Source organism: Microtus oregoni, unplaced genomic scaffold, assembly GCF_018167655.1.
Source record: "Microtus oregoni isolate MIOR12 unplaced genomic scaffold, Mior012 000018F_ref0000195, whole genome shotgun sequence".
Taxonomy (NCBI): domain Eukaryota; kingdom Metazoa; phylum Chordata; class Mammalia; order Rodentia; family Cricetidae; genus Microtus; species Microtus oregoni.
The window spans coordinates 23,466,806-23,484,047 of NW_024543077.1; the positions used below are offsets into that span (position 1 = coordinate 23,466,806).

At 45.0% G+C, this 17,242-nt stretch overlaps 1 protein-coding gene across 2 annotated transcripts in view; it reads right to left on the minus strand.

Moving 5' to 3' along the window:
* Positions 1-207: 207 nt before the first annotated feature.
* Positions 208-17,242, minus strand: part of LOC121459113 (myomesin-1) — a 126,783-nt gene continuing 109,748 nt past the window's right edge. The window contains exons 30-38 of one of the 2 annotated variants that reach the window (XM_041668634.1): positions 14,968-15,081; positions 13,816-13,903; positions 12,803-12,841; positions 12,604-12,709; positions 8,861-9,024; positions 6,031-6,067; positions 5,537-5,559; positions 4,631-4,686; positions 208-990 (exon numbers count right to left, since the gene is read on the minus strand). In XM_041668634.1, coding sequence (XP_041524568.1) covers positions 697-990; positions 4,631-4,686; positions 5,537-5,559; positions 6,031-6,067; positions 8,861-9,024; positions 12,604-12,709; positions 12,803-12,841; positions 13,816-13,903; positions 14,968-15,081 — 921 coding nt within the window. In that variant the 3' untranslated portion in view covers positions 208-696. The remainder of the gene's footprint in view (positions 991-4,630; positions 4,687-5,536; positions 5,560-6,030; positions 6,068-8,860; positions 9,025-12,603; positions 12,710-12,802; positions 12,842-13,815; positions 13,904-14,967; positions 15,082-17,242) is intronic. The other variant, XM_041668633.1, reaches the window with a different exon arrangement.

The following is a 17,242-nucleotide window of genomic DNA, read 5'->3' on the forward strand; positions in this document are numbered from 1 at the left end:
TGACATTGCATTGTGATGGCGGATGGAGGCAAAGTGATCAGATAAGCAGTGTCAGTGTGGTTTTGGTCTCTGAGCCTCAGCTCACCTCAGATGGTTTAGTCTGACCATGTCCAGGGGGCACTGTTCTTATCCCCCAGGGTGTAAATCAGAAGACAATAATGACAAGGAAGAGGTAGGAAAGCCCCACCTAAGCAGCAGCACCTAAGTCAGAGAGAGATAAGGGGGAGAGGAAAGGTAGGAGACTTTATTCACACCGAGGGAGGCCATGACACAAGGCTGCCGTCAGAAATGTACCATCGCTCCATCAACAGTGACCAACCACCCTCACGGCCTGGGCCGTGGGCTTCTGCTTCAACTGAGTGTGAAGACACAACCTTAAGACCTTGCAGGGAAACTTCATCCGCCTCAAACCCCACCCTCTCCATCTGTCCCCCACTCAACAGCTCTCCAACATTTCCTGGCCTTCTTCCTTGAAACCATTCCCTAGAGTTTTTGACTCTCTAAACTGTGGATAAAAACCCTTAAAGTGTCATCATTAATCGGTGCCTCATATGTATGAATAAGAGATTTGATAACTTCCTCCCAAGTTAGCACAAAATGGAGACACCAGGGGGACGCCCCCGCCATCTGTCACCCAAATCATTTTCCCAGCAGCTGCAGGGTGGGTGGCTCAGCTGGCCCTGCTCTCCTCGCTGCTCACTTGGACTTCTGGTCACCCTTCTGGGGCTCTGAGGCACCCTTCCTCGCCTCCTCCTCTGGGATGAACACACTGACGGTGAAGTCGCTGGTCTCTGAGCCATACTTGTTCTTCACCACCAGCCCGTACTTGCCAGAATCTGCAGTGCTCACACCGGTGATGGTGAAGAAGGCGGTCTTCCCGGCCTCAAACCTGAGGCTGCAGTGATCATCAGAGGCCAGTGGCTTCTCGTTTTTCAGCCAGGACACCTCAGGGGTTGGGTCGCCCCACACATTACAAGTGAGATTAAGTGCCTGCAAGACAGGTTCATGAGAAGGATGTGAGAAGTCTGATCCTGCTCCATCTAAAGGATAATTGCAGGGCTCCCAGGCTGGGGTGGCCACACTCTGGGCGGCATCTGTAAGAGCTGGCAGCGTTGGGGAGTCTAGAGGGCTTGTTGTCAGCACGCTCAGAGGCGCCTGCATCCTGCTCTCCTTCCTGAACACCCAGGCGTCTTTTGCTCTGGCGTGGCCTCTGGGCTGTATCAGTAGAGAAATCTCATGCCACGCTCACAGGCTGCTCACTTCTGCGTGGCATCTGCGTCACAGAGCCCGGCAGCGGAATGGTACAACTGCTCTACATAATTTAATTTCCCCATTCCATCTCCCTCTTTTTCCTCAGCTCCCTGAACCCCGTCCAATCTGTGTTGTTGCAGAGGCGCTTGGCCCAAATGCATTTGAAATAAAACCTTCCCAGCCATGTTGAAAGTCTCCTTGAAACGCTAACATTTAGGCTGCAGATTGACTTTGCCTTACTAAGAAAATGGCAAGGTTCCCGTGGAGCTCTGGAAGTAGTGCAGGGCTATGTTTGCGTTTACGACTGCTCTGTTCAATGGGCCACAGCACTCGATTTGGTCTCATTATCCCACGTCCCTTTGTGCTGTCCTTCAAAAGCTGCGTGACCCACCCCAACTTTTCAACCCTGTGTTTTAGTACTTTTTTCTTAGATTATAATACAATTGCTGAGATTACAATTTCATCATTCCCCCCTTCTCTTTCCTCTTTTCAAATCTTTCCACATGCTCCTCCTTGTTCTCTTTCAAATTCGTGGCCTTTTTTTTTCATTAATTGTTACATTCGTGTGTGTGTGTGTGTGTGTGTGTGTGTGTGTGTGTATGTGTGTGTGTGTGTGTGTGTGTGTGTAACTGGCTCAGTCTGTATAATGTTACTTGTATGTGTGTTTCTCGGGCTGACCATTTGGTACTGGATAACCAATTGATTTTCTCTTCTCTAGGAAAGACTATTTCTCTGGCTTCCAGAATTCCTTAGTGGCTTATAGTTCTTTGTGTAGGGTCCAGGTTTCTTGGTCTTTCCCTATCCACTCTGGCATGTCCACTGATGTTGTCCTTGTTTGGATCATGTGTAGGCAGTCACGTTGGTGGGACTTACCGGGTGTAACTCTGATGATGGTAATAGACTGTCCCACAGCAGATTCCCTGATCCCCTGCCTCTTACTATCACTCCGCCCCCTCTTCTGCAGTGATCCCTGGGCCGGAGGTGTGGGAGTTTTATTGTAGATGTAGCCAGTGGGACTGTGCTCCATATCTTTGTATTTTGATCGTCAACTCTGTTCTCAGTCTGGAGCAACTGCTACCCATTTTTCCATTTATAAAACATCAAAATTCAAAAATTCATGTAAACATAATCTACAGTATGCAAACTTTCCAGACTGCTTCTTTGTGTCAGCATCATTGCCCATGCTGTCCTTCCTTGCTGCTGACCAGTGATGTGTGTGTCCCTAAGGGCCATATGCACCACTTCCAGTTGGGGGCTATTCTGAAGAGAGTGCAGGCTCTTATGTCAGTGATGTGTCCATCCCTAAGGGCCATATGCACCACTTCCAGTTTGGGGCTATTCTGAAGAGAGTGCAGGCTCTTATGTCAGTGATGTGTCCATCCCTAAGGGCCGTATGCACCACTTCCAGTTGGGGGCTATTCTGAAGAGAGTGCAGGCTCTTATGTCAGTGATGTGAGTGTCCCTAAGGGCCATATGCACCACTTCCAGTTGGGGGCTATTCTGAAGAGAGAGAGCATACAGGCTCTTATGTCAGTGATGTGAGTGTCCCTAAGGGCCATATGCACCATTTCCAGTTTGGGGACTATTCTGAAGAGAGTACAGGCTCTTATGTTGACATTTCCATTTCTCTGCACTAAATGCCCAGGTGCAGTTGCTGGGATATATGCTAAATATATGATTCATTTTTCTCCCTAGAAACCGCCAAGCTCTTGTGCTAGGAGTTGATTTAATTTTGACCGGTGTTCCAACCATGACAACCAGCGATGAATAAGTAATCTGGTTTCCTGCGTCATTGCCTGCACTTGCCACTGTTTGCATTTTCGTTGCTTGTCACTGATCGCTGCAGTTCAGACCGGTATGCTATATTTCACTGTGTCTTTTGTCCCCCTCTCCATGGCTAGTGATGCTAAATGACAGAATGCCGACAAGGGATGAAGTTGGCATTGCTAGGGAAGACGTGTTCTTTGAAATAGCCTCCTGACAGACCTTAAGCTGTCACTATGGCCTCTGCTGTGGGAGCAAAGCTGGGTAAGTCAGAAACCCTGCCCACCTCTCATCATTAACTAGCAAGATTTTTAAGGCAGGCTGCGTAGCTCAGGCTGACCAGTGACCTTCTTGCCTATGCCGCCCACGTGCTGGGAGCCACCATGCCAGTTTAATTAAAATTTTTACTAAATTACACTATGGGTACACTTCAGAAAGAAAAGTCCAAGTTGGAGAGATGACTCCGTGGGCAAAAACACTGCTGCCAAGCTGAGTGACTCGAGTTCAATTCCCCAGTGCCACACTGTAGAAGGGAAAAACTGATACCAGCAAGTTGTGCCCTGATTTGCACATGTCTGCTATGGTATATTCTCCGATAAATAAACACTTACATGCAATAATTTTTAAGTGAGTCAAACCATGGTCATTACAGGCCAGGTAAATCATTTTGGATTACACAAATTCCAGACACCATAAGCACTGTGGACAACCAATGCCCATTCTGTCTGCGTTGTGGATTCAGTGCTTCCATATACATTCTAATCATCACTTATGCCCAATGGCTGCAACCTTACTACGTGAGGAAAGTGGCAAAGGCAACTTCAGGACAGAAGCTGCTCTCAGAGGCTCAAAGTTGACTGTGATATTCTCCCTGTACAAAGACTGGAGCTGAATGGACTTTATAGTCTCGCTTTTCTACCTGAGTTTTGCTTGTCCATTTCCCCCACACCCACCACTGCAGACAGTCAACGCCCTTTCAAGCGAGAAAGGGTTTTACTTCACTACAGGTGAAGTAAACTTACTTCCAGGTGTCTCTGGACTTGTAAGAGTTTTATTTTTATTGATACGGGGTCCAGTTATGCAGCTAAGGTGGCCTTGAACTCTAGACCCCCTGCTGGGTTCTTTGATTATGGGTTAGAATGATGCTCATTTTGTCTCAGATTATATGAAGCCAGGAAACACCAGTTTAATACCAAATGGAGAGAAGCTGGTTTTCATCAGAGATGGAGCAGCTGTAACCATGTAACCATGAGACTCTTACTAGCATGGGCCACCTTCCAGTGTGTGCTGGAATAATTTCCTTCTTCTTTTGCTACAGGGCTATGAGTGAATGTTTTCAGGTTCTTTCCCATACAACCTAATGACTTCTGTTGCTTTCTAACTGTGCCTCTGGAGAAATGGTCTAAATATAGCATCACAAGACAAACTTTCATCCTGATGCCGGGCTGACAAGGCATTATGACTGGAATGCTGAACTTTTAACCCTGCATCTGGCTATGGTGAAGGGCGAATGCAAGAAATAAGACAGATGGTAGGATACAGAAGGAAGGACCCTGGTGTGGGGTGTGGGACCGTTCCCTGTGTGGAGGCACAGACAATCGTACCCCATGCTCACCTTGCCTTCCTGGATGGTAACAACATCAGGGAGACCGCCCAACACCCGGGCCCGATCTGCAAGCACAGGAATTTCTGGTTAATCACTGCAATGAAGAGGGCCAATGATCATGCCCTCAAAACCACTTCAGGACACAAATCCTGTTTAGTTTTTCCTGTCCTGATGGTTATTTCAATACTTTTTTCAACATGCAAATTAAGAAAATGACCCAACGACTCTGGCTTTCTTTACTCACTTACTGCACACATGGCGCCCATAGCTGTACCGGAAGCACCAGCGTGGGGCACCTTGCTAAGCTCAAGGCAGGAGAACAACTCTAATGTGCAGGTTCTGAGTCAGGCGTGGCCTCTTTCTGGTCTCCCTGTGATGAGCACCACTTTCATTCAAATTGTGACTCTTTAGTCTTGTTTCTATGAATTCACTCCAAAATGGCAGTGTTCCAGACTCTTTTCTTCTTCACTGGGTTTAATTTTCTTCTGATGCACTGTACCTATTAGTGCCTAATACCTACCATATGGTTATGACCAAGAGATTTCTTAGGGTGGCTTCAGAGACAAGAGTCAGATGCCATAGTTGAGACCTTCCTACAGACATGAGACTAAAGGAAAACAAATGTGGACCATCTACAATTCATAAAAGAAAGAAAGAAGAGGGAAAATCTATTTTCTTTTCTTGAGATAGTGTCTCACTATGTAGCCCTGCCTGTCCTGGAACTAGCTTTTGTAGACCAGGCTGGCCTCAAACTCACAGAGATCCACCTGCCTCTGCCTCCCGAGTGCTGGGATTAAAGGCTTGTGACACCAAGCCCGGCAAGAAAAAATATCCACTGTCATCTGTAGATGTGCTGGGAAAATGAAGTTCGACTCTGAATCTGCCTCTGTGCTAAGTGTGAAGGTAGCTACTTACTTTTTTCGGCAATGGCAGCTTGTCTGTGGTTGAGAGAGACAAGACAGACAGACAGACAGACAACGAAGATTTGTATTAGTGTCATTCCAAGTAGTTTCTCTCCCCCTGCCCTGTTTTTTTTCTCTCTCTTTCCCTCTCCCTCTCCCCCCTCTCTCTCTTTCCCTCTCTCTCTCTGTCCTTTTCTGTCTCTCTCTCTCTCGCACGTACACACACACTGAATGCAGACTTAGACAGCTGCTCTCTCAGTTACAGCTCTGAGTAACATGAAGAGCTGCAACAAGCTTGAACTGCATTTAATACACAAACGGGGGAGGAGAGCCAGGCCACGATCCGCCTGAGAGGTATTTGGCAGCTCAGCTAGCCGTGTCAAGTGGGGCTTTTCCTGTGCTTGCTCAAACAAAACCCTGTTTCTGATACTCAGATAGGCAAGAGGTACACAGGGTTCCAGGAATGTAACTGAACAGAAGCGGCACTTGCCAGGAAGGGGAACTTACTTTAACCTCTGGAATTCAGCAACAGCTTCGTCAAATGCTGCAAAAGAAAAAAAGTAAGTTAAAAATTTCTTAGTCAGAATTGACAACACACAGGGCCGATTACAAGTTCCAAGGTTCGGTCACTGCCCAGGTTCTCGGGAGACTGCCTATGGCTTCCTATATCCGTGTAGCGCTCTCAACAAGACAAGCACTTTTTATGTAGAAAATATGAGGTAGGAGATGTTAGAAGCTTTCATCTCAGCAACCCTTCAACCTTAAGCAAAAAACAAAAACAAAAACCATCAGTCTCCCCAAGAAAAAAATGGGGATAAAAGTCTTTCAAATAAAAGTGCTGTCTAAGAATCCAGAGGAGAGAAGAAAGGGACTTTTTCTTATTAAATTACCCCTGGTAAGCACCTGGGCTAGACAGTTCAAACATCTTCATGTTAGGTCTTTCTTGTCCATTTAGGAAGGAGAGCACACTAAGTAATGGTCGTCGCATTGATGTTAAGACCAGTCTGAAGTCCACTGTGCTGTCCATTACAGAACAGAGTCCTGAGATTGTACTTTCTTCTTTTTGATTTTTTAAATACATTTTTGTTAGCATACAAAATAATAGGCTTCATTATGACATTTCATAATATGTATCATTATGTTTTGTTCATATTCTCCCCCTTTTCTGTCCCTCTTCTCACTGAGGCAAAGGTGGAGACAGGTGAGAGAAGAAGATGAGAATTGCAGTGTTCTAAAAATAATCCTACCCCGTGATGTCAGGGTGAGACACTTGATGGTAGACCATGAGAAAATGTAGCTCTGCTTTAAAATTCTACTGTTTCATCTTTCATTGCCTTTGGGGCTCAAGAAACACACACGCACACACACACACGCACACACATATGCACACAAGCGCACACACAGATATGATTTATTTACATGAGTGTTGGGGTATGTGTCAGCTTGTGTGGAGGGGTCAGAACACAACTGTCAGGAGTGAGTTCCCACAGCTGTCGAGTAAGGTTGAGTTCCTCTTCTTCCACTGCTGCTCAGCTTACGACGAGTCTCCTGTCTCCACTCCCACCCCCATCTCAGGGCAGACATACTGAGCTCACACTTGTGTACTGTGACATCAGCTTTGCCTGTGGGTTCTGGGGACTGAACGCGAGCCATCAGACTTCCATAGCGAGTGCTTACACCCGTGGTGCCAATTCCTCAGCCAAGAGCCGTATTTGCAGCCTAGCAAATATTTAGACAATACCAATCGACACATCTCCATTTGTACATACTTTATACGTATAAATATAGATAAAACCAGGCTTCAAGCTGCTGGGCCTTATTTTTTCTCATCTGAAAAATGACGGAGATTCAGTTTGAACCAGGGTGATAGCATAAAACCCTTCCTGGTCCCCATATCGAACTCAGAAAAAAAAGAAAGAGTGTGGTCAAGCTAACTTGTGTTTGGTGGCTGTGGCGACACTGGTGAGAGGGTCTAGCCTTGGCCTTCGAGGGCGTTAAAAGTGAGGTAGTTGCATAAGCTGTGGTTGTTAAAAATAATTTTTGGAATGTTTTAAACCTCTCCACCCCATTTCTGCTTCCCCCTTTCTGTTGTGTTTCCCACAGCCAGATGGACGGTGGGGGAAACCCAGAGCACAGCGTGGGTCAGGAGAGCCTTTGCCTCTTTGCTGCAGTTTCTCCATGACTGCAAATTCTCAGTGTGTCTTTGTAGGCATGATGGGTGGGGGTGGCGTGAGAATAGGGGATTCAGATAGCACCACGAGTGTAGGCCTGTAAACACACACACACACGCACACACACACACACACACACACACACACCCCAGTGCATGCTTGGGGAGTGGCTCTCTACATACATTGTGAATTTATCCTGAGGCTGGAAAGCATGAAGAGTTATGAACACTAAGACTGCATCTTAGTGCACTGAGGAGCTCAGGAAATTCGACCCAGCCTCCTTTGCTGACTTTCATCTAGACTTTTTAGGAAAACATGGGGGGGCAGAATATAGCCAGGGGATGGGGAGAAACAACATGGCGATTTTAGCTGTTTTCTTAACTTTGAAAGTTTTATTCAGGAGCTGTGCACCACCTTTGATCTTTTCTTGTTGCTTCTCCTGATTCTTTCTTTTCTTCCCCATTATCCACAGAAACCCCTAATCTCTCAACAGACAGCCACGACATCTGGGACCCTTCAGACTTAGACCCCAGCTTCCTCTGCTCTGCCCAGCATTTTCCCTGGACTCTCCTCACTCACTGCTCTATGGACAGGGAAGCTTCTGTATTGTTACTCTCGGAGTCGACTCTCCCTCTGCCCTTGGTCTTGCACCACGCACCCTTTGGAGCTGACAGGTCAGCGGTGCCCTGCATCCGGGCTTTCTAGTCGCATCAGCTGCTGTCTGGGACTGGATGACGTCAGTCCCCATGCACAACTGCTTTCCTCACCAAGGCACCTCTCACTGGCTGTGAGAGTGGTGCTTTCTTTCCATGGTTACTGTCCTAGCTTGCTTTTCATGGTTGCTTGACTAAATTCTTGATAGTTAAGACAGTCTTGCCAAAATCATTATTAATAAAAAGCATCGGAGACCATTATTTTAGCCTAGTTCCTGCACTAGACTTTAGCCAACCAGATCTAACCAGAATGGCGTCACTCATATAGTGACATATAATCAAACTGAACTTAAAGACAAATTAGGCCTCCAAAAAGATTGGGACTCAGAGAATCCAATCCAGAACAGGTCCACTCAACCCAAGTGTCTCCCACCCAACTTCTTTGACAACACCAGTGTAATGACCTCATTTCACTCTGGTTCATTCTATAGTGAATGCTAAGGAGCGCATTACCTTGTCCAGAAAGATCCACTGTCTTCTGGTGTCCAGTCTTGCCGTCAAAGAGTTCCATCACGTATTTCCCTTTGTCATTTGGAGTGGGCTCATTGATCTGCAGCCAGATCTGCTCCCCAGTGACCCCAGTCTTAACTCTGTCTGTGTACTTAATGCCAGTCCCACTGTTAAGACGAAGGAAAGTGTCATTACTCTTTCCTCGGTGTCTTACAAAGTGATATGCCGTAAACCTTTATAGGCTTTCAGAAAACATGAGACCTGCATATGCCGTCCTGCTTCAGGGTAATTATGGGCACTGAAGCCAGGGACTTGGATTCTAAGGACCCTGGAATGACAGTCTGAACATCTACTTAACTCACCGCTGTAGCCTGGATCCCAGTGCAGATTTCAAGACCGATACTTCTCAGTGGCAATAATTATCTTTGGTTTTGCTTGGGTTTATTTCTAGGGTTAAGGGGATATTTAAAGGTAAAAGGCAAACTACATACTATTTTGCTGCATATTTAATACATATGCTCTGTTGCCAAACTGGATAGGTAAAAACAATGGTGGGGACTATCTGTGCATGACATCTGTATCAATATTGCTCCAAAGCTACTTAAGCACATACACGTACACTTGGTTGTGGAGTCAAAAGTGACTTCGCAGCCGAGTGGCTGTCAGAGCAGTGAGGCATGGGCTCTGGTCCTGTGTGAGAGCAGAGCGGAAGGACCCTTGCCATTGTCATCTGACTGAAGAAACACTACAGCTCTAGACAAAACAAGCACATGGCAGGGCGGCGTTCTCAAACTGTCAAAAGGCACTTCTTGGAGATTATGTGAGAATGGGCAGTACAGGGCCAGTGAATGGTGGAGGGGCGAAGGGGCTTGTTGCCAAGTCTGGCAACTGGAGTGAACCCCTGAAGCTCAAAGGTAAGGAAAGAACTGACTCCTAAACACTGTCCTCTGACCTCCACATGTGCTGTGGCGTGTGCACATGTACACACACAAAATAAATGTAATACATTTTTAAAAATCAGTATATAAAATTATCATATATATGCACATATGGTTATAATTATATGTGGAGAAAATACTAGAAGAAAGTTTTTTAAATTTGCATAAATGGGCTAACAAAACAATTGATGATATCATATTATAACTCTATTTTCTAATATCTATAAATGTATTTTCCCAAAATGCATGTACAAAGTTTATACCTTACATAGAATTTCAAGACGAACTTAAAATTTTTTTTCAGTAAAAAATTTTGGCTTTCATAAAGATTTAGTATTTTTCTTTCAAAACTACAGGCTATGTATGAGGGCATTTATTAAAATATCTGAAAATATATTAGCAATTCAAATGCCATAGGACTAGAGTAGAGAAACACATTTGTACCCTGAAGGTTTGGGCCTGAATGACAGCGTTTCTTTGAATCAGACAGGAAGAAAGTCCTCTGCTTTGCATGGGTTATTTGGTTTCTGGCTGGCTCGCACAATGGTGCTTTCTATATGTTAAGAACTTCAGACAGAATGGATTCTATTGTTCCTATTTTATTTGAGAAACTGATATTCATAGAATTAAATGACTTGCTAAGGAAGATAAACACACAGTCAGGGCTCTCACCCTCTTTAAGGTGTGTTTTTTCAGTTTGCCTCAGACTTACAGAAAACAAAATTATAGTTCTCAACCCCTGAGCCGTGTATGGACAAATCAGTATCAGGGAAGTTCATGTAGACGAAACCAAAACGGCTGCCTTGCTACTCTAACAGCAAGTTCCTTAAAATATTTTTTAATGTTCCCATTTAAAAAAAATTTTTAAAAAGATGTATTTTTAATTATGTGCATATGTGTTGGGAGACTATATCCACATGAGGGTAGGTGCGCACAGAGGCCAGAGGTGTCAGATCTGCAGCTGGAGTTAGAGGTGGTTGTGAACTACTTGACATGTTGCTGGGAATTCAGCTTGGGTCCTCTGGAAGGTAAGTATGTACTCTTCATACTGAGCACTCTCTCCAGCCCTTGAATAAATGATTCCTTTACAAAGGACACAACTTAAAGATACTGTGTTTATCTGATTATTACCATGTGTGTGTGTGTGTGTGTGTGTGTTCTTTCCCTCCACCTAGGTCCTGGGGTGGAACTCAGGTTCAGGCGCCTTTACCCAATCTCACAGCTCTAAGACACACTGTTTTGATTGATGATCCAGCTAATTTTACTCCCCTCATTCTTCAGACTGATATATTATAATGTCCTAGATGTCACAGAGGAATTTCCTAGGATTTGGGTCTATTTTAAATTTTAATACTTACTTCCCCGCAACATTTCCTGAAAAAAGAGAACAAAGGGCCCCAAACCCAAGCCTTCCACACTGGCATTTTGCCTCTTCTTACTTTTAGAATTCAGAAAATGCCTAAGAGCACAGTCAAGTACCAGCTCTGGTTGCCTGTACTTTTTTCTTTTTTCCTACTTTCTTCTTTGTGGTGCTGGGGGTTGAACTCAGGGCCTGATGCACGCTAGGCAAGTGCTTTATCACTGAGCTATACCACTAGCCTTAGGCTCTTTTTAAAAATAATACTTAAGTGATATATGTCTCCTCCTCTCATCCTAAACTTTCCATGCAATTTGGAGGTGTGTGTGCATGCATGCATGCGTGTGTGCGCATGTGTGTGTGTGTATGTGTGTGTGTGTTACAATGACCTAGCTTATCTCTAGAGTCAGACTGACCGGGCATAGCCCTCAGCTCAATTATCTGTGTGCACACTCGAGTCACCTCCCCCAGCTTGAGCTTCCTCTCCCCCGAGGTGAAAATACCTATCGCACAGAGCCGGAGCCATGAAAGAAGCCACCTGTCTACTGACTTGGAACAATGCCCAGCAGACTGCTAGTGCCCAGTGAAGCTATAACACAAACAGATATTGTTATCTGTATCCTCAAGGGATGCTACAGGACTTTTGTTAACAGTTTGGAATGAATGTCTAAACCAAAATTGATCTGGAGGAGGCTGCATCCCTAAAGATTGTCTATATGGTGCCTCTTTTCTGTTTCTGCCAAATACGTCTCAAGGGTGCCCAGAGGTTGAGTATACTGTCAGAATTAGATTGAGACGTCTGTTTTGGTTCAGAAACCCATGTAATTCCGGGTGAATTTGAATGTATTTCCTCTATAATTCCACAAAGGCAGCCTAGGATTAAGACAAATGTCAGACTCAATCCAGTTCAAACATTTGTCCCCAGAGCCTTCTGAGGGTGGGCAAACAAGGTGCCAGATGCTAACGCCTAGTTCTGCCAGCTGCTGTAACCAACAATGATAAGCCGGGGCTCCTCTCAGGAAGAGACTTCTATGGGAAATGGCTACGAACACAGATTATAGGAAACTTGGGAATCTCCTAGTGCACACTGCTTCGGTTTTGTTTCAGATCACATGGGTTAGGTGTACAGATATAGAGGAGGCTGCAAGCAGAGCTCTGGGTGGCTGGCAGACCAGAGGTAGCTTATACATAGCTGTCTCAGGTGGCGGCTACATTACAGAGGTGTCTATGAATGACGGTATTCTATCACAAGAAGGACATACTGTAGCCATTACTGTACCTCACTATGCATGGGTTGAGGGAAAGACCTAACCTGAAGTAAGGGAGGGGTTCTGTCCTGTGCTCCTCACTATGAACCCTCTTACCTGAAAGGGGTGGGATTTTTGTTTTCGTTCCTCCCCTGGACAGTGGGGGAAAACATCTACCTAGCAAGTCAGTTTTCATTTACTTACTTGTGGGACCAGTTAACTTTCAAATCGTCCAGGTAGTAAGTGACAAAGGAATACAGCCGGATGCCCTCTGCTGTGCTCTGAATTTTCAGGTCTGTAGCAGACAAAGCTGAGGAAGAAAACAGCACAGTTCAAGCGCGGTAAGCTCACCCTGAGAGGAGTGTACCGAAGTATTTGTTATGGGAAGGAAATGGGAACTTACCTATCTTCCTGCATACTTCCGTCATCAGTTCCTGGAAGGCTGCAGACAGAGGGTCACAGGCAAAACTTTAGCATGACCATATTCTATATAAGGTCTAATTTCAAGCTGTAGCTCTCGGAAACTCCCTGTCTGGCGAAAGCCATTTGACGGGAGGTGAATTTGTTGACCTACTGATAATTAGTGGGTTTTGGTGAAATAACGTAATTTTCATAAGGGTTTTAAAAATATTTCTGCTTGTTTTGACTTGTTTTCCTTGAACTGTTTGTAACTAATGTTATAGGAACATTCTAGAAAAGGCCACACTGAGATTTCCAGGAAGTCTGTTGGCTTTGGAAGACTCTTCTCAAGTCTGGGGACGCCTTAGTTTGAATTACAGGAGTTTGTTATCTGTGACATCAACTCCTAATGAATTTACTGTCTAGGCTGCTTGGACGCCCTCTGCCCAATAATACGGTGGCCCCCACCTCTTCTGAGAGCTGGATGGTGAACGCTAAGGCTTCTGCGGCTTGACTTCAATCCTGGCGTACTGAGGAAGAGAACTGGAGGTTTGGGGTGGGGTTGTAGGTAGCTTCTAATTATCATGATATGTTTGCCCTTAGTCTCTGAAGACTGGAAGCTGCTGCTTTGCTAATTGCAAGGCTTCACATTTCCTACACAAATCTTTCTTAGCACCCTTAACAATGAACCATTTTTTAGGATGTTTCTCACAGAAGGTTTAGATCAGAGAACATTTTTGTTCAGCTGTGAGAAAAATGATGATTTAAATTGGAAACAGCCTTCTAGAGTTCTATGGGCTATAAATTTATCTAAGGATCAAAAGTATACTTTTGATTTCTAGGAAGTCTAAAAGGGAAAATATTTTTGAAAAAGAACAGTAGGTCGCTCTGCTGGAATTTCAATTAAACCAAAATCACTGGACACAAATCAGCATGACTTCTGTGGCCAGCCCAGCTCCAGTCGTAATTCCGGAAGCTGTGGAGCCCATAAGACAGACCCTAGCAGCTGGTAGTCACCTTCATCCACAAGTTTCAATCTGCTCTTATCTTTTCCTCGGTCATCTTTCAGGATAACTTCATAAAATCCAGCATCTTTCTTGGAAAACTAAGGAGAGAATGAACATTACAGTTGATCACAGTTCACATATGGTTCTGCAGTTGTGTGTCTCTGTGTGTGCATATATGCGTGTGTGCGTGAGTGTATGTTCATGTGTGTATGAGTGTATACTGTGCGACAATGGGCTTTTATCCTGTCACTTGTATTATTTTTAATAAAACGCCGATTGGCCAGTGGCCAGGCTGGAAGTAGAGGCGGGGCAATAAGAACAGGAGAATTCTGGGTAGAGGAAAGCTCAGTCTGAAGTTGTCACCCAGACACAAAGGACACAGGTGTGAGAATGATGAAAGGTACCAAGCCACGTGGCTAACACAGAAAAGAATTATGGGTTAAGGTGTAAGAATTAATTAATAAGAAGCCTGAGCTAATAGGCCAACCTGTTTATGACTAATGTAGGTCTCTGTGTATTTCTTTAGGACTGAACAACTGCAGGACCTGGGGGGACAGAAAGCTCTGCCAACATGTGGGTATGCATGAATGTGTATACAACAAGCATGTGTGAAGAGGCCACAGATCAACCTTGGGTATTCCTCTTCAGAAGCCAGCTGCCATGTTTGTTTGTTTTTAACAGTTTATTTTATGTGTATGAGTGTTCTGACTGTACATATGTCTCTACACCATATGCATGTTGTGACTGGGGACAGTGGCCCAGATCTCTAAAGAAATCAGTCCCAAACTATTTTATTTGAGGAAGGATTACAAGAAAGTTAATAGAAGAGGTCATTGGATCCCCTGGAATCGGAGTTACAGATGACTGTGAGCTGGAAATCAAATCCAGGTCCTCTGGAAGAGCGACCAGTGCTCTTAACCACTGAGCCCTATCTCCAGCTCCGACCCAGCACCCGGAGCTTACTAGCACCTGGAGCTCTCCAACTCGGCCAGAACAGCTGGCCACAAAGCCCCGGGATCCATCTGTCTCCGGATCTCCACCACTGGGATTCTAAGTACGTTCCTCTAGCAGTTAGATGGAAGCTGTGTTGAGTCCTTCGGGCATGGAACAACTGATGAATGTAGTTTCTGCTGAGGCTGCTCTTGCGTCTGTAGCCACCCACCTCTGTGATGAGCAGGGTGCAAATGCCATCCTTAAAGTCATGCTTCTCATCCACCGATATCTCCCGTTCATCTTTGTACCACACAATGTGTGTCTCCTTTTTAATATTTGCCACCTGTAGGAAGAATCATAATTGCCCTCCTTGAAATAAGGAAATACATGTTATTTTATGACGGTAAGCAGTTTTTAACACATTGGGGTATTAAATTAGAAAAAACACTGAACCAGAGTCAGAACACACAGATTTGTAAAGAAAACAGTCCCAAGCTATTGTAGTTGAGAAAGGGTTACAATAAGGTGAACACCAGTGACTAAACCTACCAAGAGGATCTCTATTTCCAGAGGTAAAAAAGAGTAAAGACTTCATGAAAATCAGAAAAACAAAACAACGCCCCCCCCCAAAGATCACACTGAACAGCTGGTAAGAGGATAAGACAAACATGGAGAAATGTTTACTTGTGCTGGTTTAAGTGAGGATGGTCCCCATGGGCTCAGATATTTGAATACTTTGTATCCAGTTGGTAGAATTGTTTGGGAAGGATTAGGCGGTGTGGCCTTATAGGTGGAGGTATGTCACTGGGGATTGGCATTGAGGTTTAAAAAGACTCCCTGCCATTCCTGTAGCACAAATAATAAAAATCCAGAGACAGATAACGGGGTTCAACCTGAAGATCAGAAAAGCAAAGTAGCCAGTCACTAGAGAGACCTTTTACCTCTACCAAAGCCGGGCGGTGGTGGCGCACGCCTGTAATCCCAGCACTCGGGAGGCAGAGGCAGGCGGATCTCTGTGAGTTCGAGACCAGCCTTGTCTACAAGAGCTAGTTTCAGGACAGGCTCCAAGGCTACAGAGAAACCCTGTCTCGAAAAAAAAAAAAAATCTTCAGACCAAAAGGATGAGATCCTGTCTCCATGAATCCTCAGGCTTCACACTCACTGAGTTCCCGTCTCTTCCCCTTTATCTTCTCTCTCCACCCAGCCATATCACTTCTGTTTCCACCTCCCCGGTGCTGGGATTAAAGGTGTGGGATCCCAAGGCTGGGATCACCTTTGTGTATACTCTGTTTGTCTTTTAGACAGATTCCATCTTGTGTAGCCCAGGGTGGCCTAGAACACACAGAGATCCATCTGCCTCTGTCTCCCAAGTCCTGGGATTAAAGGTGCATGCCATCACTCCCTGGCCTGTATGGCTGATTAGTGTGGCTGCTTTGCCCTCTGATCTTCAGGCAAGCTTTATTTACTAAAACACAAATAGCCAGGTGGTGGTGGCACACACCTTTAATCCCAGCACTCGGGAGGCAGAGGCAGGCTGATCTCTGTGAGTTCGAGGCCAGCCTGGTCTACAAAAGCTAGTTCCAGAATAGGATCCAAAACTACAGGAAAACCTGTCTTAAAAAAAAACACACAAATAATATACCACTTTATATTCCCAGTGTGCTCTCTCTGCTGCTTGCTCTGTTTGACATGCATGCTCTCAGCTGTTCCTGTCTCCATCCATTGCTCTGCCATCATACACTCTAACCCTCAGGAACCATGAGCTCAATTGAACATTGTCTTTTATAAGATGCTTTGGTCATGATGCTTTATCACAGCAACCAAAAAGTAATTATATATTCATTATAAACAAAAGTATTCATGTTTTCCTACACTGAAAGAATTTCAGCTACGTTGTGGATGTAGCTCAGACAGAGGTGGAGTACAAGGCCCTGCAAAACACACACACACACACACGCACACAGACACACACACACCCTGAAAAAGATCATCTAGCAAGTGAACATAAGAAACAGTACTTTAAACTCTCAATGATCTTCTCAGCTAAAAACAAAATGCTAAGTGTACGACAGCTTAGGATGCTGTTTTGAATCCCCTCCTCACTGATCTTCCCAGAGGCTAAGACCACTGACAATTCCCAACTCCAGTACCTGAAAGGAACATGGAGGCGAGACAGGGAGACACAGCTGGGCACACTCAGCTATGTTTCTGTGCAAATCTCTTGAATTAGAGAAGCTCACCGAATAAGACAGGAGTTGGAGTGGGCCAGGAATAGTCTACCACTTAGAACGCAGATTTAGCATAAAATGAAAGTAACGTGTGATGTTCTGCGATTGACAGAAGGTGGCCACCCTAACCTAAAGGCCAAAGCCATGGCTCCACAACCTGCAGCTTTCTGATCATTAGCATGTGTCTTAGTTAGGGGTTCTATTGCTGCAACAAAACACCATGACCAGAGAGCAAATCGTGGATGAAAGGTTTGTCTGGCTTATACTTCTCCATTG